Genomic DNA, 26154 nt, shown 5'->3' on the forward strand with positions numbered 1-26154 from the left:
ATGATACAGTCATATTACATTGGGCTTTTTTTAATTGGTGCAGAACAAATTGCATAAAAGATTACTAAAGGAAGAAGAGAGCCAGCCTGATGTCCCAGTGTTAGACTCCCAGATACAGCCTCCTGACTCGAGATTAGTATTGGTTTCATGCGAACACTCAGTCAAAGGACTTTCACTGCAAAGACTGGGAAGTGGGGAGAAGAAGAAATACAAATGTGGGAAAACCCAGGGGTAGCTGCAGATGAAATCTTAAGGTACTTTAGCCAGAGTTGGAGCAGGATCCAGTTAAGTTGAGGGCCAAAGGAGAAGGAGGAAGCCCTTAGGTACAGAAACAAAAGCAAGCATGATGACAGGTAAGATAAGGAGAGGTGAGTTTTCAGGAAGAGGCAGAAAAGACGAGAAGTTCTTCCATAAAGGTCTGAAGAGAAGCAGCTACATGCTGTAAAATAACGAGCAACAAAGTTCACTGCTAGGACTTAAAAAAGGGCTCAGGGTGGGATAAGATTACAGGCATGTTACATGGAGGATAGACCATGAAGAGTCATTTGCATAGGACTGCACTGTAGTCGTTAGAAACATAAAATATGGCAGATGAAAACTATATGTTCCATCCAGTCTGCCCATCTACATCTCCTGCTCAGCTTTAGAGTCCCTACCTTTTCCTCTGAGCGAGTTCCATGCTCTCTTAAATTCCAATACTCTCCTTGTTGCCACCATCACCACAGAGAGACTATTTATTTCATGTGTCCACTCCCCTTTCTGTAAAGAAATATTTCCTTAGATTACTTTTCACCCTCCATTCCATGACCTCTCATTCTAGATCCTCCTTTCTGTTGAAAGAGGCTGTCTCCTGTGCATTTATTCCTTAATAATACTTCAATTTCTCTATCATATCTCTTTTCCTCCAAAGTATGCATGTTTAGATATTTAAGTCTACTGTAGTATGTTTTATGACGAAGACTGTTGATCATTTAAATGGCTGCCCTCTGGATTCTGTTCAGTTTATATCCTTTTGAAGGTGCATTCTCCAAAATTATGCACATTACTCCTAATGAGATCTCACCAGAGACTTATACAGAGACTTTATCACCTCCCCTTCCCTGCTGGCTGTTTCTCTCCCTATGCACTAAGTATCCTTCTGGCTTTTGCTGTCACCTTATCTTACAATCCTAAGATCATCAGTTTATGATCTCCCCAGATCCTGAAATCATTCTACACACAGAACAACTTCATCCCATTCTGTCTTGGAATTTTGCAACCAAAATGTATGACTCTGCATTTTTTTTGAATTAAAAAAATCTAAGCTGCCAGACTTTAGACCATTCCTCAAGCTTCACTAGAACTCTCATGTTTTCCACACCTTTCATTGTATTTATCCTGTTACAGGTTTTGGTATCATCATTGGGAAAGATAATGTCCTTCCTCAATGTAGCTTACAAAAATGTTAAATAGATCTAGATGGAGACCTGATCCTTGCAGGACACCACTGGTAACCCCCTTCTCCTTAGAATGAGTTCAGTTTACCATTACACTTTGTCACCTCCCATTCAACCAGTTTTTCTAACCCATTCAGTCACTTTAGGGTGGTTTATGCTGAACTGTGTCCACACATTGCTCATGTTTACATTGAGGGAGGAAAAGTACATGCATAGATTTCATTGTCAAAATCTATATACATGTTTTCCAATAGAATTCTGTCCTCATAGAAAAGCAGATGCAAGTGACTGTTTGGGCTTCATACCTGCAGCAGTTTCAAAGATGAGTACATGTATACCTTTGCTTTGAAAAGTGGCGCAAAGCTTACAGGTAAACAAGTACATGCTCTCTTTGTCCCAATGTGAACAGTTTTCAATTGTCCTCTTAATATATTTTAAACAAGGCAAGTCTATACCACATATGTAGACCAGGTATTGTGATCATTAGCCATTGCTTTTTACAACATTGCTTTTATCACAGTGATTCTAGCTATGTCTAGGAATTCCCATCAGGTTGTATGGCAGCTCATGGAAGTTTGGATTTTTACACATAAGGTTGTAGTTGTATCGTTTTCTAAAAGAATATTAAATTGCCAAAAATGACAATGTATAGATATCCCCCATCTCTTCTGTGAAAACAAGTATTTGACAATTATTGTGGTTTCATTCTCAGATTACGGATTACAGTGAGAAAGTGGACAAGGAACTTGCGGCCTTAGAAGTTGTGGAATCCCAAGCTGATGCTGAGTAAGCTTCTGTCCTCCTTTTTGTGTGTTTCTGAATTCAGTGTTTCAAGAGTGTGGATGTATGTTTGCCAGCTCGTGACATATAGACATCGTGTCTGTACTTTTGCAGGCTTGTCAAATGTTGCTGAATAGAATCTGTAATATTTACACTTGACGTTTTTCCTTCATTCTTATTGCATAGGCCTCACTTTATGATATAAAGCTTTTTAGACATTATTTCATGTTCATGCAATCCAAACTGCTGAGGAATTATAATTTGAATGTGGTGCAAAAAAATATAAAACCTCACCAATTAGGTTAGGAGTCATTGGTTTCAAGGCACTGTCCCCTTTCTGATGATACTAGTACTGAACTTACAGTGGTGGGATCAAATGGTCCACATATAAAGCATTTATATAGCTTGATATGCCCTTTACTATACAAAGAGGTATGATCATTTGTGTTTGCAGCTTTGTTTAAAACAGACTCCTGGCCCCAACACATACAAGGAAGTCCTGTGTAAAACCATAGTGTTGCAAGATTAATCAGCACCTGAGAGTTGTGTTCAAGGCTTAAATCAGCAGTGACTATGGCATATCTCACTGAATGCATGCTCTTAGTTTTGGTATGCTAAAGTCACTGGAAAAGTGAAGACTGAAAATGCTTATGTTTGTTATATCCAGTAAGATGATGGAAAAGTGCATCAGATCAAACCCCAGACTCCCTGAAACCGAATAGATCATTGGGTGACTGATACCGCAAGCTGTGATTTGGGGGGAGAGGGATCGCAAAGCACAGTGATTCCAGTCCTGAAATTAAAGTCCAAAGAAATGACTTCTAAATTAATCCTTTTAATTCTAATAATGTTCCCTATTTCCTGGTCTCTCCAGCCATGGCACTCGTAATCACACTGCGGCAGCCGAGCTTGCACCAGTGTAGAAAGTTTTCTATTGTCATTAGTACTTCCTGTTAGCCAACAGTTAGAAGGCGGAACTGCCATCCTGAGACATTCACAGTAATATGTCTTTGGTGTTATTCAGCAAATAGTGGCTGTACTGCAGTACACAGTGTTTATACAGTATTATCCCAGGGCAAGCAGGATGCTAGTCCTCACGTGTAGGTGACATCATTGATGGAGCCCTATTGCGGAAAACTTTCTGTCAAAGTTTCTAGAAACTTTTGACTGGCCCTGTGAGGCCACTGAGCATGCCCAGCATGCCATGATATTCTCTGCCACAGGGGTCTCTCTTCAGTCTTCGTTTTTCCGTGCTGCAGTAGGCATCGCGGAGCAGGAGCTCTGTGAGTTTTTTCTCACAGTATTTGCTGACTAAAAGTCACTTATTTTTCTCATTCATTTTCTCCCACACGGGATCTCTCAGATTTTCACCGGCTGGTGAGTAATCGGAGTCTCGTTTTTACTCGAGTAAAAACTTTTTCTCTCATAATTTTTTTGTTTCATTTCATAGACTGCTGTCGATTGAAAATGGCTCCCGGATTTAAAAAATGTCCTATCTGTAATCGGACAATGTCCCTTACAGATCCACACCTCGAGTGTGTCCTTTGTTTGGGGGACAAACATGATGTCACAACCTGCCCTAAATGTGCAGAGATAACTCCAAAGGGAAGAAAACTTCGCCAAGAGAAGATGGAACATCTATTCCATCTACAGCTTTTGCCTTCTCCCTTGACATCAACAAAGACGTCTCTGGCCGGAGTCTCGAAACGAATAGTATTGAAAAAACATCCGGAGGGGTCGGGAGACCATCCATCGCTAACGACATCCATAGCATCGACGAGGTCAGTGGTCAAACACCGATCAAAACATCGTCATAGACATCGACACACATCGACACCGGCGCTTCTCTCCCCGGAGGAACCGACTGCTAAGCGGCCAAAACTTAAGGAAACACCACTATCCTCGACGCTGGGGCCTTCACCTCGCGAAGAAACACCAGTAGTCGAACCTCCACAGGGCTCTGTGGAAGGAGTATCGACGCCTCCACCGCCACTGCGTTCAGCTGCTCTGCCTGCACCAGCTGTTCCGCAGGAATTGTCTGATTTCATCCAACAAGTAGTGCTGCAGGCCCTTAAGGAGCAGATGCCCATTCTGGTGCCTTCGCCGATGCCAGTGTCCACGCCGGTGCCTTCACTGATGCCGGTTCCCGAACCGATGCAGGTACTACTACCGATGCTGGTGATTTCACCAAAGCCGGTGACTACACTGATGCCAACTACTCCGTCGATACCGACACCAATGCCGACGATTCCATCGATGCCGGTGCCTACACCGATGCCGGCACCACAACCTAAAGTGATACCGGCACGACTATCGATGACACAGACGCCGCCTTCGATGCCGGTCCCGTTGCCATCGATGCCAATGACGCCTGGGGACCCAGGGCATCCAGAACTAGCACTATATCAACTCCTAATGAAGAGATTTGACGAAGTGGTCGGTGCACTTCCTTCAAAACCTCGAGAAGAACGGCCTGAAGGGATACCCCTCGATGACCCACAACCAGGTCCTTCAGGGTTTCCTCGCCCACCTATATCGTCTCCAATATCTCCTCATCGAGATGATCCATACGACACTTGGGATGAGGGATATACAGACACTTCCTCTGAAGACTTCATGTCAGATCCTTCACCTCCAGACCCAAGGAAGAAATCTCCACCGGAGGATTTATCCTTTACAAATTTCATCCAGGATATGGCGGACACCATACCCTTCAACTTGGTGACGGAGGAAGATTCAAGGCAACAAATGTTGGAGGTTCTCCAATTTGTGGATCCTCCAAAGCAAGTAGTAGCCATACCGGTCCATGATGTCCTCTTGGACTTACAGCATCGACTTTGGGAGCACCCATGCTCAGTGCCTGCTGTAAATAAGAGAATGTACACAATTTATTTGGTGCAGTCTGTTCCTGGCTACCAAAAGACACAGCTTCCACACCAATTGATGGTGGTAGAATCCGCACAAAAGAAGTCAAAGCGGATTTGACCACATTCCTCCACTCCCCCAGGAAAAGATCACAGATTCTTGGATTCCCTGGGAAGAAAGGTATATCATGGAGCCATGTTAAATACTAAAATATCATCTTACCAATTATACATGACTCAATATTAAAGAAATCTGTAGAAACAGATGCAAGAATTTATACCATCATTGCCACAGCAACATCAAGAAGCAGCCCAAGCAATTATTCACAAAGGACTTGAGGCTGGCAAACACGAGGTCCGTGCTGCCTATGATGGATTTGAAACTGCATCCAGCGTGGCGGCATCTGGAATAAGTGCAAGACGTTGGGCATGGCTTAAAGCCTTGGACCTCAGGCCTAAAGTCCAGGAAAAATTAGTTGACCTCCCATGCCTGGGTGATAACCTTTTTGGTACCAAGGTACAAGATGCGGTTGCTCAATTGAAAGAGCGAACAGAAACCCTGCGTCAACTTTCATTGTGTAGTTGGATCCTGCGGAATCAATCATCTCGTAGGCCTAAAAGAAAGAAACCTAGAAGGGCCCCTCTATCGACAGAGGCATTATTATCCTCCAACATCAAGGGGCAGATCAACTAGGCCACAACAAAGAGCTCAGCCCAGACAACCTAGGGCAGCTAGGCCTCAACCTCCGCCACAGACGGGACCGGCTGCTGGCTTTTGAGGAATTTCCCAGAGACCAAAGCCATCTCTTCAATCCTCATCCAGATCTTCCAGTAAGAGGCCGAGTATCCTACTTCTACAACCATTGGTTATAAATAACAACGGACCAATGGGTACTTGCAGTAATATCTCAAGGTTACCAACTCAATTTCCTCTCAATTCCAAGAGATTCTCCTCCGAGACCTCTTTCACTAACAGAAAATCACATAATCCGATTGCAAGTAGAATTATCCACCCTTCTGAGAGCCAGGGCTGTACAGCCGGTGCCCTGGGCTCAGCAGGGCAGAGGATTCTATTCCCGCTATTTCCTCATTCCAAAGAAAACCGGAGGCCTACGTCCCATCCTACACCTCAGAAATCTCAACAAATTTCTGAAGAAAGAAAAGTTCAGGATGGCCTCTCTCGGCACCATGCTTCCACTTCTTCAAACAAGAGATTGGCTTTGTTCTCTGGATCTTCAAGATGCTTACGCTCACATTCCAATATTTCCTCTTCATCGCAAGTATCTGCACTTCCTGGTAGGTCATCAACATTTCCAGTACAGAGTACTACCATTCGGACTTGCCTCTGCTCCCAGAGTATTCACCAAATATCTGGCAGTAATAGCAGCATACTTGCACAAAGAAAGTGTCCATGTCTTTCCCTATTTAGACGACTGGCTCATCAGAAGTCAATCTCAACAAGGAGCTCTGGCTTCTCTCAGTCGAACAATTACTCTACTTCACTCCATGGGCTTTCTCATCAATTATCAAAAGTCCCATCTCACTCCATCTCACCTGCTTCAATTCATAGGAGCAGAATTGAACACCATCCTCTCAAAAGCTTTTCTAGCCAAGGATCGAGCAGAAACACTTCCCTACTGGCAAACTCGATTCACTCAAAGAAACAAGCAACAGCTCATCAGTTTCTAACCTTACTAGGCACATGGCCTCCACAGTTCGTCACTCCTATGGCAAGGTTAGCCATGCGGGTAACCCAATGGACTTTAAGATCACAATGGATCCAAGCCATTCAACCCCTGTCCTCTCCAATCCAAGTGACCCGCTAGCTACGTTCTTCTCTACTTTGGTGGGTGAACAAGGATAATTTGTGCAAGGGCCTACCCTTTCAACAACCAGTTCCACAGATACCTTTAACTACAGATGCATCCACCTTGGGTTGGGGAGCTCACATAAACAATCTCCAAACCCAAGGTACTTGGACAAAACTCAAAGCAACATTTCAAATCAATTTTCTGGAACTTCGAGCTATATGTTATGCGCTGCATGCGTTCAAGGACTGCCTTTCACACAAGACTGTTCTAATCCAAACAGAGAAAATAGTAGCCATGGGGAACATCAACAAACAGGGAGGTATGGGCTCGTATCTCCTTTGTCAAGAAGCTGCACAAATTTGGGACTGGGCCCTAACACACTCAATGTTTCTCCGGGCTACTTATCTGGCAGGCACTCACAATGTAGTCGCAGTCATCAGTTCCAACCGCACGAGTGATCCCTGGATCCTAGTAGTGACCAGGATATTCCAACGTTGGGGTCAACCAACAATAGACCTCTTTGTGTCACACTTGAATCACAAAGTGGACACATTCTGCACTCTATACAGACAGAATCACCGACTAGCCAAGGACGCCTTTGCTCACCCTTGGAACTCAAGCCTCCTATACGCATATCCTCTGATACCGCTCATAACCAAAACTCTAGTGAAGCTACAACAGGACAAGGGGTCCATGATACTCATAGCCCCGTATTGGCCTCGACAAGTATGGTTTCCCACACTTCTAGGCCTCTCGATCAGAGAACCAATTCGCCTGGGTGTAGCTCCCACTCTCATAACTCAGGATCAGGGTCTGTTGCGCCATCCCAACCTTCAATCCCTATCCCTGTCGGCATGGATGTTGAAAGCTTGATCTTACAACCACTCAATCTTTCAACCAATGTATCTCAAGTGCTTATAGCTTCACGATAACCTTCAACAAGAAGGAACTATTCTTCGAAATAGAAAAGGTTTGCCCTGTGGTGCATGAAAAAGAATATTAAACCTTTCTCCTGCCCCACAACTTCTCTACTAGACTACTTATGCCATCTTTCAGATTCTGGTCTTCAGACATCATCTGTAAGGGTACATTTAAGTGCAATCTCAGCTTACCATAACAAGATGGGAAATGCACCAATATCCATACATCCTGTAGTCAGTAGATTTATGAGAGGTTTAATTCACCTTAAACAACCAATTCGGCCACCTGTCACAGAATGGGACCTGAATCTGGTCTTAACAAGACTCATGCATTCTCCTTTCGAACCCATGAATTCCTGTGAGGTTAAATTTCTCACATGGAAAACTATCTTCCTCATAGCCATTACATCAGCTAGAAGAGTTAGTGAGTTACAAGCACTTGTCACGTTCTCACCCTATACAAAATTCCTACATGACAGAGTGGTTCTCCGTACACATCCAAAATTCCTTCCCAAGGTAGTTACGGAATTCCACTTGAACCAATCCATAGTTTTACCCACATTCTTTCCAAGGCCTCATTCACACCAAGGAGAAACGAGCCTTACATACCTTGGACTGTAAACGTGCGCTAGCATTTTACTTAGACCGCACTGCAGTCCACAGGAAATCCACTCAACTCTTTGTATCTTATGATCCAAACAAACCGGGTAAAGCAGTGGGTAAACATACTCTATCCAACTGGTTAGCAGATTGCATACAGTTTTGCTATGAAAAAGCAGGCCTTCCTCTCCAAGGACAAGTAAGAGCAATGTCAACCTCAGTAGCACACTATCGTTCAGTGACAATTCTTGACATATGTAAAGCAGCAACCTGGAGTTCTCTTCACACCTCTGCAGCTCATTGCTGTTTGGACAAAGAAGGATGACAAGATTCAGCCTACGGACAATCTATCTTAAAGAACTTGTTTCCAGTATAATCCCAACTCCTTCTACATCCAACCTGCTGTGATTTTTGGCTGCCTTATTTTTACTAACAATACTGCAATGTTGCTTCATTACAAAATGACTCAGCCTATAGCTTGCTAATCACCCACATGTGAGGACTAGCATCCTGCTTGTCCTGGGATAAAGCAAAATTGCTTACCTTGTAATAGGTGTTATCCCAGGACAGCAGGATGTAGTCCTCACAAAACCCACCCGCCACCCCGCGGAGTTGGGTCCGATACGTTTTTATTATTTTATTTTTTGCTAAGGCTTATTGCTACATATGAGACTGAAGAGACCCCCGTGGCAGAGAATATCATGGCATGCTGGGCATGCTCAGTGGCCTCACAGGGCCAGTCAAAAGTTTCTAGAAACTTTGACAGAACTTTTTCCGCAATAGGGCTCCATCAATGATATCACCCACATGTGAGGACTACATCCTGCTGTCCTGGGATAACACCTATTACAAGGTAAGCAATTTTGCTTTATTTCAATATCCACTGCACCCCCCGACTACATCTACTACTTTAGTCATTGCTTTCTGCATGAAGGGAATGATTTTCCTTTTACTAAATTCAGAAGGATAAATGTTCATTTTGTCTGCAATTTAGCACCCTGCAGAATCTGAGATCCCTGGTTGCCATGAATGAAAATCTAAAAAGCCAGGAGCAAGAATTCAGAGTACATTGTAGGGTGAGTAATGATAACATGAACCAGGAATGATACTATAACTAGTAGCCTTTGTAATTTAATAATGCTTTCCTTAGAATTTGATTTTCTGAGACCTGTATTGAAACGTAGTGAATATCAATGAGTTAGATGTTTGCTGCATAGCTTTGCTGATGCAACTTTCATTTCAAGGACCCCGCTAGTACTGTGCTATACTGCTGTGCATATTATTCTCTAGGTTGTCAAATCCATGGTGGCTGACAGTAGTCATTTAGTTTAGTATTCAAGGAATATATTAAGTTGAATTATCTAGTAAGTCTTTATATAGATATATATAGAGAGAGAGATATATAGATAGAGAGATATTCATTTAGACCAAAGAATGTAATTTAATCCTGCTTAGTCATAAATGAGACACATGTAGAATACATAAGCTATTTCAAATGTATATTCTTTTTTTCTACTCTGGTTGTAGTGTTATAAAGGTACCAGAATGCACTGGAGGTTAAAATACTCCCATTTATCTCTGAAGCAAGTACAGGATTAGGTGTGGCATGGCATACTGTCCCAGGTGTCCCTGTTTGTGTCTCAACTATGCTTTGTAGGGTCCATGTTGAAAAGTAACAAAGTGCCTGTACAAGTGGAATATACATCAAATAAAAATACTTCAGTCTCCCTGTATCTTCATCTCACCTTCAAGACTGACAGTTGGGTGTTTTTGTGATTATAGATATGGGATCACTCGGAGCTAGAGCAAGGCCAACAACCGTGCTAGAAAAAAGCAGAAGGAAATTGTGTATTAATAAATCCAGAATTTAAAAAGTTTCAAGTAGCTTTCCTGGTGATTTCTCTTATTGTAGGAAGAAATGGCACGTCTGCAGCAAAATATTGAAAGTTTGAAAGCTGAGGCTGATGAGCATGGAGAAGAAAAGGTGAGGGGCACAATGCTCTGTATTGTTTATATGTTGTCTTTCCTTATGCACCATACCTGGTATTATTAAACAGCTCTGTCTTAAAGTGGAATTATTGTGATACTATAGTGACAGAATCTTGCATAGTTGATGACTTCCTTATTTGCTTTTCTGCATGCAACTTTGAAACCTTCCAGCAAACCATTATTTCACCAGGAGGGGGAGGTCTTGGCTTTAATAGTTCAGTTTCTCCAAAAACAAACAGGATGGTAGTCCTCACACATGGGTGACATCATCAGATGGAGCCCGGCATGGAACTTTGCTCTCAAAGATTCTAGAACTCTCAAACATGCCCTACTGAACATGTGCAGCTGTAGTCATCATCTTGCCTCCTAGCAGAGTCCCTCAGTCTCTTTTTTTCCCACAGAGTTATGTGGTTGCGGAAGCTGTGTGTTCATGGTATTCACCTTTGCTCTCTTCTCACGGTTCTTGTAAGTGATTTGTTCTAGAGCTGCAGCTGTTTTCTTTTCCTTAATGTAGTTTTATTTCTTTTCTTTTTCCTCTCTTTCCAACTGTCTGCCGGCCGCATGGTAAGTTTTCCCCCGTGCAGCCTGGCAGAGTCTGTTACTATCTTGAAGAAAAACTGCTTCTTTAGTTTTGTATCTGTGTCCTCTCTTTGCTCTGTCTACTTTTTCCCCTGTGCTGACGGGATTTATTTAGGCAGTCTGTCTGTGATCTGTGTAGGCCACTGATCCTGAGGATTCACCTGAGTTCTACCTGGGCTGGAGTTCATTGTCGTTTCACCGATCGATTGGCTTCGATGGATTCGGATGGTGGAGGGATCAAAGATCATGTCGTTCCTGTGGAGGGGGGAGAGCTCATCCTCCCCACATCCCAAAGAACTAGTCTCCATAGGCGGGAGCCCTGGATGATGTAGCCTTCCCTCCTGGCAGTGCAGTCTCCTTGAGAGAGAGGGTGAGCAGGAACCTGGGCTAACAACTTGCTGCCACACCTCTGTGCCCAGTAATGGTTGCCTGTGCACATCTGTGACCAGCACACAGTTCGTCTGATGTATCAATGTCAGGACCGCATCGGAGACTAGATCCCACCATTGAGCACCATGATCACTCTTGATGCTGTCAAGGTGCAGGGACGCCCTCGATGCCATAGAAGTGTGTGACCGCCCACGATACTGTAGATGCCTTCTATGCCGTCAGCATCAGTGGAAGTGGAGTCTTGCTGCACTGGCTTCAACACCGAGGTGCGGAGTAGCAGAGAAAATTGACGCCCTTGATGACATTGCTGCCTCGAGCCCGCACTGCTCTTGATACCACGATGCCATCGAAACCATGGTACCCTCTGTGCTGCGGTACCATCATTACCTTGATGCCATGGTGCACTTGAAACCATGGTGTCCTCGCTGCCCGCAGTTCTCTCAGCGCCCACAGGGCCCTCGAACCCACGGTGCCATCTGTGCCATCAACGCCCTTGATCCCATCAAGGGGCATGCTTGGCCACCCTTGAAGCTGTCAAGGTTGAAGCAGTGGTAGGCCCTCGATGCCGTCGAGGTGTGTTCCCTTGATGCCGCGGTCGCTCACTAGGTTGTTGCGGTGTGTGGCATCTATGCCAGTGTAGAGCGTGGCTTCAGTGCCATCGAGATGTGGTGCTGCCCTGATACCTTTGACGCCCTCAAGGCCATCGAAGTGCAGGGCCACTGATGTCTCTCATTCCCTGTATGTACCGGATCAGTCCAGACTCTTGGGTTCATACATCCGTGCCAGTAGGCGTAGACAAAGAAAGTAAAACTGCCACTGCTTTAAATATGATGATGCCCCCTGCAGTTTCTCAGTATTTCTCTGTCTCCCAGCAGGGCAGGTCTGATGCTTGAACCCTGCAGTTTGGTTTAGGATTTTTGGCTGTATTTTTCCTTTTCAATTTTGAGAGCCTTCCTCCCAGGGGGTCGGGGTTGCTGGTAAGGAACCCCTACCCTATCTGGTTGAGGTGGGGGGGCTGGGGGTCGGTGAACCTTTTGTATGCCCCCATCCTGTAACCGTGTGGTGCAAATCTGGTGGTCCAGATCCTTCCCTGACACGTGTTTGCTCACAAATTGGTTTTCTCACTTGTTTCTCTCCCTTTAATTGCTGAATTGAGCTGGACAGCTCTCTTCAGCACAGGAGAGGAATTCCTCAGTGAGACTGCTGTTAGAGCAGTAAAGTTTCAAAAAAAAGAGGGTTGAGGATCTGGGACACAGGAGCAGGTAGAAGAGCTGTGTTGACTCTCTCCTCCCCCCCCCCCCCCCCCCCCCGTTGCGGTTTCGGCATTTTTCGTCGTGGAGTTATTTTCTTCATTTCTTTTGGGGGTTTTTCAGTCATTTTAGCTTGGAATCGTGGGTGCCGCGATGGTAAGGGGGTGGCTTGTCGCGCGTGCGGGTCTACCCCGGAGCGCCTGAGTCGCTGCGGCCTTTGCGCAGCCTGCGTTTCGGGGAGGGGGGGGAGGGTCCCTCCGAACTCCCCAGGCTGGCTAAACGTAAGAGGTGTCTGCCTCTGCCTTCTCCCAGTGCCTCGGGCCCGGAAGTAACTGTGAGGCGTCCCACAGGGGAAACCGCGGGAACGGTGGACATTTTGAGTCCCTTGGGGCTCGAACCTCTGGCTCCTCAGACCCCAGTCCTTTTACCAGTGCTCCCAGGTCCTGTAGAGGGACAGGGAGGTCCAATAGGGCCCGGGGAAGAGGCATTTTTGCCTGCGCCCGATAGTGGGCGGACTCCGGCTCCCTTTTCTCTGGAGTTTGTGCTGTTAATGCACAAGGCCTTTTGGGCGCAATATGAGGGGGGGGGGGGGTCTGGCGTAGGAGGTCAGCTACCCCCCCCTTTACTCCCGGAACCTGGCTTATCCCGGGGAGGATCTCTACCTGGAACTGCCCCTGGTCAGGGCATATAGGGGTCCTCCCAGGCAGGAGCTACGCCCGCTCGAGGGTCGCGAGTTCCCACGGAGGCACCGCAGGACGACCCCGGAGGAGGGCGGTCCCGGACATCGGGGGTGACGACCCAGACGGCCTGGATTCCGGACTGCCGGCAGAGGGGGATGACCCCAAGATTCTCCGGCTATACCATAAAGATGAGTTAGCGCCACTTCTTCCTCAAGTTCCAGTTTCCAGCGGCGGACGCACGTAAGGATGCTGCAGATCCGATTTTACAAAGCACCAGGCGTCCTTCTGCGGGTTTTCAGTATCATGATTCCATTCAGACATTAGTAGAACAGGAATGGAATTCGCCGGACGCAGGGCTGAGGGTAGGCAGAGCGATGGCTAAGTTGTATGCGATGCCAGAACAGACCCTAGAGTTGTTTGCCCTACCTAACTGAAACATGGATGAAAAGCACCAACAATGTACTAGTGAACCTAATTGACAACCCAACCTATGAAACTTTCTCCATACCCAGGCCAAAAAAAAAAGCGGAGGTCTAATGCTAATCGCCAAAAAAACCCTCCAGATGAAACTACTTGCAACTAACATATCCCCACCCTTCGAAATTGCTTTATTCTCCTCCACGAAACTACAAATATGCCTGGTCTACTGCTCCCCCCCCCCCCCCCCATTCACTAGACCAGAACTGCTCACCACTAATTGAATTCTTCATGACCAACATCTCACAAAACAAACCAACCATCATTCTAGGCGACTTCAACATCCACATGGATACTTATCCACACACTACAACATGCCAAACCATCACCGATGCACTATCAACACTACAAGTGAAACAAATCGTCAAAGCCCCAACACACAAAGCTGGACACACCATAGACCTCATCTACATCAACACCGAACAATGGGTAACCTATGACACTAACATAACCAAAATCCCGTGGTCTGACCACCACCTGATTCAATCCAGCTTAGCCTCCAATTGCAACCTAACTTCAACCCTAAACACCCCAATGATGATAACATACCGTACCCCCTTCAACTTCGAAACCCTACAAAAAAAGCTAAATGACGAATTAACAAATATTGATATATCAAACTCCGAAAATGCCACAGAGTCTTGGCTCAACATCAAGAAAACTGTCGCAGACAACCTAAACCCCATCATCACGAAAACAATCAAAAACCTGAATCATCAGAACCAATGGTACAATGACAACATTAGATGTGCCAAGCGTCAACTCCAAAAAAAAGAAAAGGCTTGGCACAAGAACAAATCAACAGCTCTACAAACAGACTATCGAAACTCACTAGCTCACTACAAAACCCTCATCAACAACACAAAAAAAGAATTCTTCTAAAAAAAAATCAATGTTTCAACACAACCCTAGAATGCTCTTCTCGATAGTACAAAACCTTACTAATAGAAACATAGAAACATAGAAATGACGGCAGAAGAAGACCAAACGGCCCATCCAGTCTGCCCAGCAAGCTTCACATTTTTTTCTCATACTTATCTGTTTCTCTTAGCTCTTTGGTTCTATTTCCCTTCCACCCCCACCATTAATGTAGAGAGCAGTGATGGAGCTGCAACCAAGTGAAATATCAAGCTTGATTAGTTAGGGGTAGTAGGGGTAGTAACCGCCGCAATAAGCAAGCTACACCCATGTTTATTTGTTTTACCCAGACTGTGTTATTCAGCCCTTATTGGTTGTTTTTCTTCTCCCCTGCCGTTGAAGCAGGGAGCTATGCTGGATATGCGTGTAGTATCAGTTTTTCTTCTCCCCTGCCGTTGAAGTATAGAGCTATGCTGGATATGCGTGAAGTATTAGTTTTTCTTCTCCCCTGCGGTTGAAGCAGGATATGCATTGAAAGTGAAGTATCAGGCTTATTTGGTTTGGGGTAGTAACCGCCGTAACAAGCCAGCTACTCCCCGCTTTGTGAGTGCGAATCCTTTTTTCTTCTCCCCTGCCGTTGAAGCAGAGAGCTATGCTGGATATGCGTGAAGTATCAGTTTTTCTTCTCCCCTGCCATTGAAGCAGAGAGCTATGCGTGAAGTATCAGTTTTTCTTCTCCCCTGCCGTTGAAGCAGAGAGCTATGCTGGATATGTATTGAAAGTGAAGTATCAGGCTTATTTGGTTTGGGGTAGTAACCGCCGTAACAAGCCAGCTACTCCCCGCTTTGTGAGTGCGAATCCTTTTTTCTTCTCCCCTGCCGTTGAAGCAGAGAGCTATGCTGGATATGCGTGAAGTATCAGTTTTTCTTCTCCCCTGCCGTTGAAGCAGAGAGTTATGCGTGAAGTATCAGTTTTTCTTCTCCCCTGCCGTTGAAGCAGAGAGCTATGCTGGATATGTATTGAAAGTGAAGTATCAGGCTTATTTGGTTTGGGGTAGTAACCGCCGTAACAAGCCAGCTACTCCCCACTTTGTGAGTGCGAATCCTTTTTTCCACATTTCCTCTTGCTGTTGTAGCTTAGAGTGATGTTGGAGTCACAGTAACCATGTGTATGTTTATTGAATAAGGGTATTATCTCCAGGCAGTAGCCGTCATTCTGGCGAGCCACCCACTCTTTATTGACGGCCTCTTGATTTTATGGATCCACAGTGTTTATCCCACGCCCCTTTGAAGTCCTTCACAGTTCTGGTCTTCACCACTTCCTTCGGAAGGGCATTCCAGGCATCCACCACCCTCTCCGTGAAGAAATACTTCCTGACATTGGTTCTGAATCTTCCTCCCTGGAGCTTCAAATCGTGACCCCTGGTTCTGCTGATTTTTTTCCTATGGAAAAGGTTTGTCGTTGTCATTGGATCATTAAAACCTTTCAAGTATCTGAAAGTCTGTATCATATCACCTCTGCTCCTCCTTTCCTCCAGGGTGTACATATTTAGATTCTTCAATCTCTCCTCATAAGTCATTTGATGAAGACCTTCCACCTTTTTGGTCACCCTTCTCTGGACCGCCTCCATCTTGTCTCTGTCTCTTCGGAGATACGGTCTCCAGAACTGAACACAATACTCCAGGTGAGGTCTCACCAAGGACCTGTACAAGGGGATAATCACTTCCCTTTTCTTACTCGATATTCCTCTCTCTATGCAGCCCAGCATTCTTCTGGCTTTAGCTATCGCCTTGTCACATTGTTTCGCCGACTTCAGATCATTAGACACCATCACCCCAAGGTCTCTCTCCTGCTCCGTGCACATCAGCCTTTCTCCCCCCATCGAATACAGTTCATTCGGATTTCCACTCCCCATATGCATGACTTTGCACTTCTTGGCATTGAATGTCAGCTGCCATGTCTTCGACCACTCTTCCATCTTCCTTAAATCCCGTCTCATTCTCTCCACTCCTTCCGACGTGTCCACTCTGTTGCAGATCTTAGTGTCATCCGCAAAAAGACATACCTTACCTTCTATCCCTTCCGCAATGTCGCTCACAAAGATATTGAAAAGGACCGGTCCCAACACCGATCCCTGCGGTACACCGCTTAAAACCGCTCTCTCTTCAGAGAGAGTTCCATTTACCATCACACATTGTCTTCTGTCCGTCAACCAGTTTGCAATCCAGGCCACCACCTCGGCACTCACTCCTAAGCTTCTCATTTTATTCACCAGTCTCCTGTGCGGGACAGTGTCAAAAGCTTTGCTGAAATCCAAGTAGATGACATCGAGTGCTCTTCCTCGATCCAATTCCTTGGTTACCCAGTCAAAAAAGTCAATCAGATTTGTCTGACAGGATCTTCCAATGGTGAATCCATGCTGCCTCTGGTCCAGCAATTCTCCCGACTGTAGATAGTTCACTATTCTCTCTTTCAACAGTGACTCCATTACTTTTCCCACCACCGAAGTGAGGCTAACCGGTCTGTAGTTACCAGCCTCTTCTCTGTTCCCACTCTTGTGAAGCGGGACCACCACCTCTCTCCTCCAATCATTCGGCACCACTCCCGTTTCTAGGGATCTATTGAATAGGTCACACAGCGGACCCGCCAGCACATCTCTGAGCTCCCTCAGTATTCTGGGATGAACTTCATCAGGCCCCATGGCTTTGTCCACTTTCAGTTTCACCAGCTCTTCCCATACATTTTCTACTGTAAATGGAGTTACATCTACTCCATTCCCCTCCAGTTTCTTGTTAACTAGTGTCGGTCCTTCTCCAGGGTCCTCTTTAGTGAACACAGAACTGAAGTATTCATTTAATATTTCTGCCATTTCTTCGTCTCTCTCCACGCATTGATCCTTTCCACCTTTCAGTTTCACTATACCATTTTGAACTTTTCTCTTTTCACTGATATATCTGAAAAATGTTTTGTTACCACTCTTTACCTCTTTGGCAATCCTCTCTTCCGCTTGACTTTTTGCCATCTTGATTAATTTCTTCGTCTCCCTCAGTTCTACCAGATATTCTTCTTTGTGTTCCTCCTTTTGGGATCTTTTATATTTCTTGAATGCTGTTCTTTTAGCCTTTATTTTGTCAGCCACCTCCTTTGAGAACCAGATAGGTATCATTTTTCTTTTGCTTTTCTTTACTTTTCTAACATATAGATTAGTTGCCTTGGTGATTGCTCCTTTTAGATTGGTCCACTGTTGATCCACATCTCTCTCGTTTTCCCAGCCTTTTAGTTCTTCCTCCAGGTACTTCCCCATTTCATCAAAGTCTGTGTTTTTGAACATCAAAACTTGGGTTTTTGTGCTTCTTTTCCGTGTCCTTTTTGTGATATTAAACCATACCGTTTGATGATCACTGGTGCTGAGGTGGGCACCCACCTGGACGTCTGAGACATTATCTCCATTAGTGAGCACTAAGTCGAGTATAGCTCCTTCTCTCGTGGGTTCCATTACCATTTGTTTGAATAAAGCTACTTGCAGGGCATCTACTATTTCTCTACTATTTTTAGATTCTGCAGATGGGATTCTCCAGTCTACATCTGGCATATTAAAGTCTCCAACGATCACCACTTCTCCTTTCTTTGCTATCCTGTGGATGTCTTCAATCAGATCTCTGTCCAGCTCTTCCTTTTGGTTTGGAGGCCTGTAAACCACTCCAATAAAAATGGATGCCCCATCTTTTTTTAAGTCTGCCCATAGTGCTTCTTCTTTGCCCCATCTTCCTTGCAGCTCAGATGCTTGGATATTGTTTCTGACATATAGAGCCACTCCTCCCCCTTTCCTATCCTCTCTGTCCTTCCTTAACAAGTTATAGCCTGGTATTGCCGTATCCCAGTCATGATATTCCGTAAACCATGACAACTAAAACATCTAACAACCTGAACACACCTTGCATCAAAATCTAAAGCAATGAGTTCGCCAAATTCTTCAACAAGAAAATAATAAATCTAATCAGCAATAACCTCAACAATGACACCCAAAGCATCAAGCCAATTAAAAACGAAATTCCAAAATGGACCAACTTTGACCCAGCGTCCACCATGGAAATACAAACTCTCATCAAAAAAATGAACCCTGCCAACCACCCAATCGACTGCATACCCACTTCAACTCTCAAAACAATAGAAACCACCATCACAAAAACTATCACAGAGATCATTAACCTATCTCTTTCAGAAGGTAACTACCCCAACTCACTCAAATCAGCAGTAATCAAACCTATTCTAAAAAAGATCAATCTAGATCAGTGGCGTAGCCAGAATTGATTTTTTGGGTGGGCACAAGGTTAACATGGGTGGGCTGTAGGCATGCAGGTCTACTAGTTGTTTTTTTACTGATAAATAATGCCAAATTATGCAGCATAGCATTCACATCTACGCCTAAGTATGAGGTTTACTTAATGATACAAACATAATTCACGGTGATTTGTGGTACTTTAGCCTTCTTATTATTATGATTTTATACACGGCTCCTACCTGTCCATAAATTTTGAGAGAGCGGTTGTGTTGCTTATATTTAAATTGCTAACATCTCAAAATATAGATATATATTTTTACCTTTGTTGTCTGATCTTTGTATTTTTCTAATCAGTTGGTCCTGGTCTCTTTTTCCCATTTTTTCCCTTATAGCTCATTTCCTAATTCCTTTTCAGTGTCTTTCTTCTATTACTGTCTTCTTCCCTTCCACACACACACACACACTTTTTCTCACAGACTCCCTCTCACACACTCAAGCTCTCACTCTCATATGCTCTCCCCCCCCCCCCCCCAAGCTCACATTCTCTGCAGACACACATACAAGTTCTCACTTTCTCACCCCTCCCCAGGCTTATATTCTTATGCACACACAGACGCACATCCAGGCACCCATTCTCACCCACACACATAAACCCAGACTCCCATTCTCACCCACAAACCCATGCTCCCAGTCTCACCCACACATATTCAAGCTCCCATTCTCATCCATACATATACACATTTAAGGTCCTATTCTCACCCACACATACACACATTCAAGCACCCATTCTTATCCACATATTCAAGCTTCCATTCTCACCCACCCACACAAACCCAGGCTCTCATTCTCACCCATATATACACACATTCAAGCTCCCATTCTCACCCACCCACAAACCCAGGCTCCCATTCTCAACCACACATACACACATTCAAGCTCCCATTCTCACCCACACACAAACCCAGGCTCCCATTCTCAACCACACATACACACATTCGAGCTCCCATTCACCCACATATTCAAGCTTCCATTCTCACCCACATACACACCCAGGCTCCAGTTTTCACCCACACACACTCCCATTCTCATCCACACATACACATTCAAGCACGTGCACAGCTTCCGCTTCCTCCCCCCAAAGCAGGAAGATCAGCTGCCTCTCCTGCTGCCACCGGACTTCTGCTATCTTCGGGCGTCGGGCGGTATTGCCCGCCGAACTTCCTGTCGGGGGGGGGGGGGGAGCGGAAGCGCAGCGCACAACGTCCGCTTCCTCCCTCCCCCCCCAAGCAGGAAGATCGGCGGGCAATACCGCCCGACGCCCGAAGATAGCAGGAGTCCGGTGGCAGCAGGAGAGGCCAGCTGATCTTCCTGCATTGGGGGAGAAAGCGGAAGCTGTGCGCGGCGCTTCCACTCCCCCACCCCCAAACAGGAAGTTCGGCGGGCCGTTTGGCCCGAAGATAGCAGGAGAACGGGTGGCAGCAGGAGAGGCCAGCTGATCTTCCTGCATTGGGGGGGAGGAAGCGGAAGCTGCGCGCGGCGCTTCCGCTCCCCCCCCCCCCTCAACAGGAAGACCGGTTGGCCATACGGCCGCAACAGCGCTTCCCCATGTGTGCTGTGATGGCGCGCGAGGCGTGGGTTCTCTTGTTCGCTGTCGCGGGGATGGGATCCCGCGACAGCCTTGCAGTTCCGGTGCCAGTTGGGTGGGCCTGGGTCTAAGTTGGGTGGGCAGGTGCCCACCCAGGCCCACCCGTGGCTACGCCACTGATCTAGATTCAAACAACCCCCTAAACTACCGGCCTATATCTAATCTTCCATTCATAGCCAAGATCATAGAAAAAGCTATTCACACCCAACTCACTGACCCCCTCGAAAAAAATAATATCCTATACCAGACCCAATTTGGCTTCAGAAAAAATCACAGCACTGAAACACTACTCATCTCACTGAATGACACCTTACTCAGAGGCTTCGACAAGGGGCAAAAATATCTTCTCATACTATTAGACCTATCAGCTACATTCGAAACAGTAAACCACAAAATTCTCATAGACCGTCTCAAAGAAGTAGGACTTACTGACATCACCCTACAATGGTTCTCCTCACATCTTTCAAACAGAAACTACCAAGTATCAATCAATAACACTCTATCCAAGAAAATCAACCTCAACACTGGAGTTTCCCAAGGTTCCGCCCTTTCCGCAATACTCTTCAACATATCCCTACTCCCACTATGCCAACTCCTAAAGAATCTCGGCATTACACACTTCCTCTATGCTGACGACATACAAATAATACCAATCTACAGTTCACTGGAAGAAACCTACAAGAAAACAGCCTCATACTTATCTGCAATTAAACAATTACTAACCCAAATGAAACTCATAATAAACATCGAAAATCAGAAATATTAATTAATTTATTTTTATTTATTTATTTATTTTTAATATACCGATGCTCAAGACCAAGTCTTATCGTACCGGTTTACAGCAGAACCAGGTGAAACCATTTAACTGGATGAAAGAAAAAGTTACAATGAACAAGGGAGTACAATTCAGGATTATTTAAGAAAGAGAGAAGAAGTTTGAGAAAAACGTTCCAGAAGAGTAATGCAAAATAGCAAAAAACACTAAAACAATTGATTTGATAGGAGAGTTAATTTAACTGATAATATCAATAAGTAGTTTGAGTATAACAGTTCCTTTAGAAAACTGGCTGTGGAGGCATCATACAGGGGCGATGGCCTGGGCCAGAACTGAGGGGGGGGGGGGGGGTTGGCAGGGGAAATGGTTGTAGGCTTCAGGTGAGGTGGAAAGGTGAAGTGGAGAGGTGTATGAGACATTGCTAGTTGGAACAGAAACCCAGCTCCTCACCACCACCTCCGCTTCTGCTCGAGAACTAAAAAAAACCCCAATCTCTCCAGTCACTCAGACTCGCAACCTAGGAATAATCTTCGACAATGAACTATCCCTTAAGAATCACATCACAACCAAAAGTAAGGAGGGGTATCACAAACTGCTAACCATAAGATGCCTAAAACCTTTCCTAACCCCAGAAGATTTCAGAACCGTTCTTCAACTGCTCATATTCTCAAACATCGATTACTGCAACTCTGTTCTACTCGGTCTACCTTTCTCCAACCTCAGACCATTCCAGATCCTACAGAACACCGCAGCCAGAATCCTAACAAGCACAAAAAAACGAGAACATATAACACCCATCCTTATATCCCTACACTGGCTACCAATAAAATACCGTATAGAATTCAAAACCCTGATCATCACACACAAACTTATACACCATGAGAAAACAGATTGGTCAGCAACATACATCTTACCTCACACAATGCATCGGAATCTTTGATCTAACAACAAGGGCCTCTTGAAAATCCCCTCCGCCAGAACAGCACAACTCACAACAACCCGAGAAAGAGCTTCTTCCCTCGCCCGTCCCAAATTATGGAACACACTCCCGACCAACCTAAGAATGCAACCCAACCTAAAAACATTCAAAAAGGGCTTAAAAACATGGTTGTTCATCAAAGCCTACAAAGACACCCATGGTCAACCAACATCCCATCCACAACAGACCCACCAACCAGAAATAAACATGCCCAGCTCCCCAAAGTCAACATAACAACACGACTGCACAACAGCAACAACTAAGAACTTAACGATTCCCTTTGCAGGAAAGCTGCCTATTTGCTGTAACCTCAATATGATCCCTTACCATAATGGACTTTGCCCAAACTGCTCCTTTACCTTTGACCACTTGTACCCTTGCATGCCCACTTTACTATACTTTGTACCTCCCTTCTAATTTCAAATATGTAAACCGTTGTGATGGCAATTCCCGAACAACAGTATATAAAACTCGACAAATAAATAAATAAAATAAAATAACATTTTGTAAAACAGCGGATACAAAAAATAACACCCAATAATTTAATCCAATAGGATAAAAAAAATTCCCAGCTCTTCCTATCTGAGAATTTTTGATTTCCAGTCATCCTGAGATTGTTGTGGATTAGCAGGAGATGCACAGACTCTGTCCTTTCTCTCACACGTGCACACGCACTCACATACAACACACATACATACACATGCTCTCTTGCTGTCTCACACACCTTTGCGCTCTCATTCATGCTTTCACACATATACTAATCACACACACACTTCTTGTAAATGCTGTCACACACATGCACTGTCATACATATTGTCAACATATTCATGTGCTCTCTCTCATTCTTCTGCCCTCTCCCTCCCCAAGAAGGTACAGATAGCATCAATCTTTTCCATGGTCCTCGATGGCATTGAGACTCCTTGTCTTTCCCTTTTATGGGGCTGTGCTCCTCTCTTTGATCAATATGGGCCCAGCTGCTTGCCTGCTCCTGCTCTTTGGCTGCATGGCCTGGTGGCTGCTCCTCTTTTCTTTGGCCACGCAGGCCTGGTGGGTGCTCCTGCTCTTCACAACCGGGCTCTTGTACTTGTTTATCGCTAGGACAGCCTGCTGAGCGCTGACATGTTTCCTCTTCATTGGCCACGTAGACCAGTGACTACTTCTGCTCTTCTTTGACAGCCCCTACTCTTTTTTTCTTTGACCACATGGCCCAGTGAGTGCTCTTTCTCTTCTTTGGCTCCTGCTCTTCTGCTGGGAAGGCCTGCTGAGTGCCGATGCTGCTTCTACTCCTCCAAGCCAGCTGGGCTCAGCCAATGCTGCCCTGCCACAGCCTACTATTTTCTTCCGGCCCCGCAGATTCCATGTCTCTTATTCCTTCTGATGTTGTAAATATAGGCCTCCTTCTTCCCACCTGTGCAAGCCCATGTCACTTCTTCTGGTTCCCGCAGGCCAGTTGTCACAGTCCTGCCACCAGGAACAGTTGGAGTGTTCTTCTACTTCTGAACAGGGCTGATGAAAGCATTAGACTTTGCTTCCCCCAAACTTGTGGTGCTCTAGTTGACCGCCTAATTCGCCTAGTGCTGCCACTGACCCTGAGCATACACATTATAGGTCCTTATTTGATAAAGATTTCCATAGGCACAGAATGGGGGAAGTGCTCTTTTTAATAAAGCCCCCTGGGTGAATGAGCTAAATGATTTTACTTGCTATGTTGGCAAATGCTAAATAAATTCTAATTTATATTTCTTTGTAGCACCTAAGGGTTAAGAAACATTTTATTGCACATCTTGTGTTCATCATGTTCTTCCATACCTGGAATGAAATGTTTTTCTTTATTCTAAATTAATGAGCAAATGTTTCAATTGAATACCAAATCTGTTAATACAGCTTTTCATTTGAAATATGTGTAGATGATTTACTTTCAGTACGATTAATGAATTCCGCAGCTAACATGAGTACAGATATAACCTGCATGTTCTCATAACTGTTCTAGTGGTTCTTTCCTATTGCAAAATGGTTAAGCAGTTTTGTTATAAAAGATGGCATCCTCTTGTCCAATGGCATTAAAATGTGGACTCTGCCTGCACTAAGGAATCTTCAGACTACATTGCAATGAATCTTTTATCATATGAAAGGGGAAGGGGAGAAGAGGATCCGTAATCGAAGCTGAAAAATGATCTATAGTTTCTCACATTGTAGGAACACACCGAAATCATAGACGAACAGTATAAGATAGAAAAAGATAAACTTCAAAAGATCCGACTTTTGCTGGTGAGTATCAAATGATTCTAGCTTTTAGATGTACTATCAAACAAGATTTCTAGTACCATTCTGGAAACGCTCTGTATATTTCTGAAAACAGAATATTTGTTTTATTTTGAAGATAGCAATTTACAATTACATTGTACAGTAAAAATATTTTTAAAAAAGGACTTCTGGGTATGTTAAGTCATGGTTATATAGTCCTTTCTACTGTGTAGTCTTTATTTTTGTGTGTGTGTGTGTGTGTAAAGTAATGTCCTAGGCTGTTTATAAATGTTATTGATTGCCATTTAATGCGGAACAAAATAGGCAATTTTTTCCCTATCACTCATAGGCTCGAAGGAATAGAGAAATTGCTATTTTGCAGCGCAAGATTGATGAGGTACCCAGCAGAGCTGAATTAACGCAGTACCAGAAAAGATTTATTGAACTGTATGGTCAAGGTATGTATTTTCAGAAAGACTATACTACTAAAGGATAAGGCAGAGTAAAAGGGATCTTTATCATGTGTATGGGTCTAACTTATCAAAAGTATTTCCCATGAGCACAGAACAGGAAAAAACCTTTAATAAATCAAGCTATATGCATTAATGGTGAGATAATCAAACCCAGGCTAGAATCTGAATATCAGGAGAGTCTGGGCTTATTTGAATGCATTTGAAGAACTATTTTCTGCTTTAGGATATTCAACTTTTTTTTTTATAACAAAATCAGTTTAGGTTAAAAAAGAAAAACCTACAGAAATGTTTTGTCCTGTAATATTTCTAAATAGGTAAGTTTCACAGAATAATGGATAGATCTCTCGAGCCATTCTTTATTCCCGAGTAAGAGAAAAGAGCCATTACATGTGCACAGTTCTGGAAAAACATCTGGGTATAACAAAGGTCGTAAGGAGAAGAAGAAAAATACCAAGTAGGAAATTGAGGTTCTTTTTTTTTTTGATATGGTAGTTTCCTCCTGTTCATTTCAAGCTCACTTGAAACTAGGACTTGTGCTACGAGCCTTCATATGCAACTGCCCAGGGATTTTTTCCCCTCTATTTAATATCCCCTATCCGATTTAGTTCAATTATCGCAGCAACTGTCCTAACCTTGGTAGTAATGAATGAAGATTCAAGGTTTCATAACCCGATAAGACGGCCGGTTTCAGTTGAACTGTGGAAGTCCAGAGGAACAGGAGGAAACTGTCGGACCAAATATATAAAAACAAAAAATCCTTACAATAACTCACTTATTCAGTGTTTTCCTATCACACCCCTAGATTTATCAAAATGCTATTTTTATAGCAGAAATAGTACCTGCAATAAAAGAGGCGTGGTTATTTAACAATCACAGCATTTGAGAGAGACTGACTCTGTAGAGGAATCAATATGTCACTATTTATACCACTAAGAGGGGGCACTTTTAACTCTGGGTGGGGTAAGGTTTAGGGGGTGGTTTTACATACACAGGCGGTAGGAACAACAAGATTGACACCATTGAAGACTTTCTGCTGTTTGAATTGATGAAAGGTGCAAGAGGAGTTGATTTGTTCAATGCACTCGCTCTCTTTCTCTCTCTCTTCCTCCTGAACGGCATGTG

General features: G+C 44.4%; 1 protein-coding gene across 2 annotated transcripts in view; it reads left to right on the forward strand.

Moving 5' to 3' along the window:
- CCDC93 (coiled-coil domain containing 93) overlaps positions 1-26154 on the forward strand; it is a 371692-nt gene that overhangs the window by 259988 nt on the left and 85550 nt on the right. For both annotated transcript variants that reach the window (XM_029605342.1, XM_029605343.1), the window contains 5 exons: positions 2149-2222; positions 9406-9487; positions 10324-10395; positions 24512-24583; positions 24909-25017. In XM_029605342.1, the coding sequence (XP_029461202.1) occupies positions 2149-2222; positions 9406-9487; positions 10324-10395; positions 24512-24583; positions 24909-25017 (409 nt within the window). The remainder of the gene's footprint in view (positions 1-2148; positions 2223-9405; positions 9488-10323; positions 10396-24511; positions 24584-24908; positions 25018-26154) is intronic.

Source organism: Rhinatrema bivittatum, chromosome 6 (genome assembly GCF_901001135.1).
Source record: "Rhinatrema bivittatum chromosome 6, aRhiBiv1.1, whole genome shotgun sequence".
NCBI classification, from domain to species: Eukaryota; Metazoa; Chordata; class Amphibia; order Gymnophiona; family Rhinatrematidae; genus Rhinatrema; species Rhinatrema bivittatum.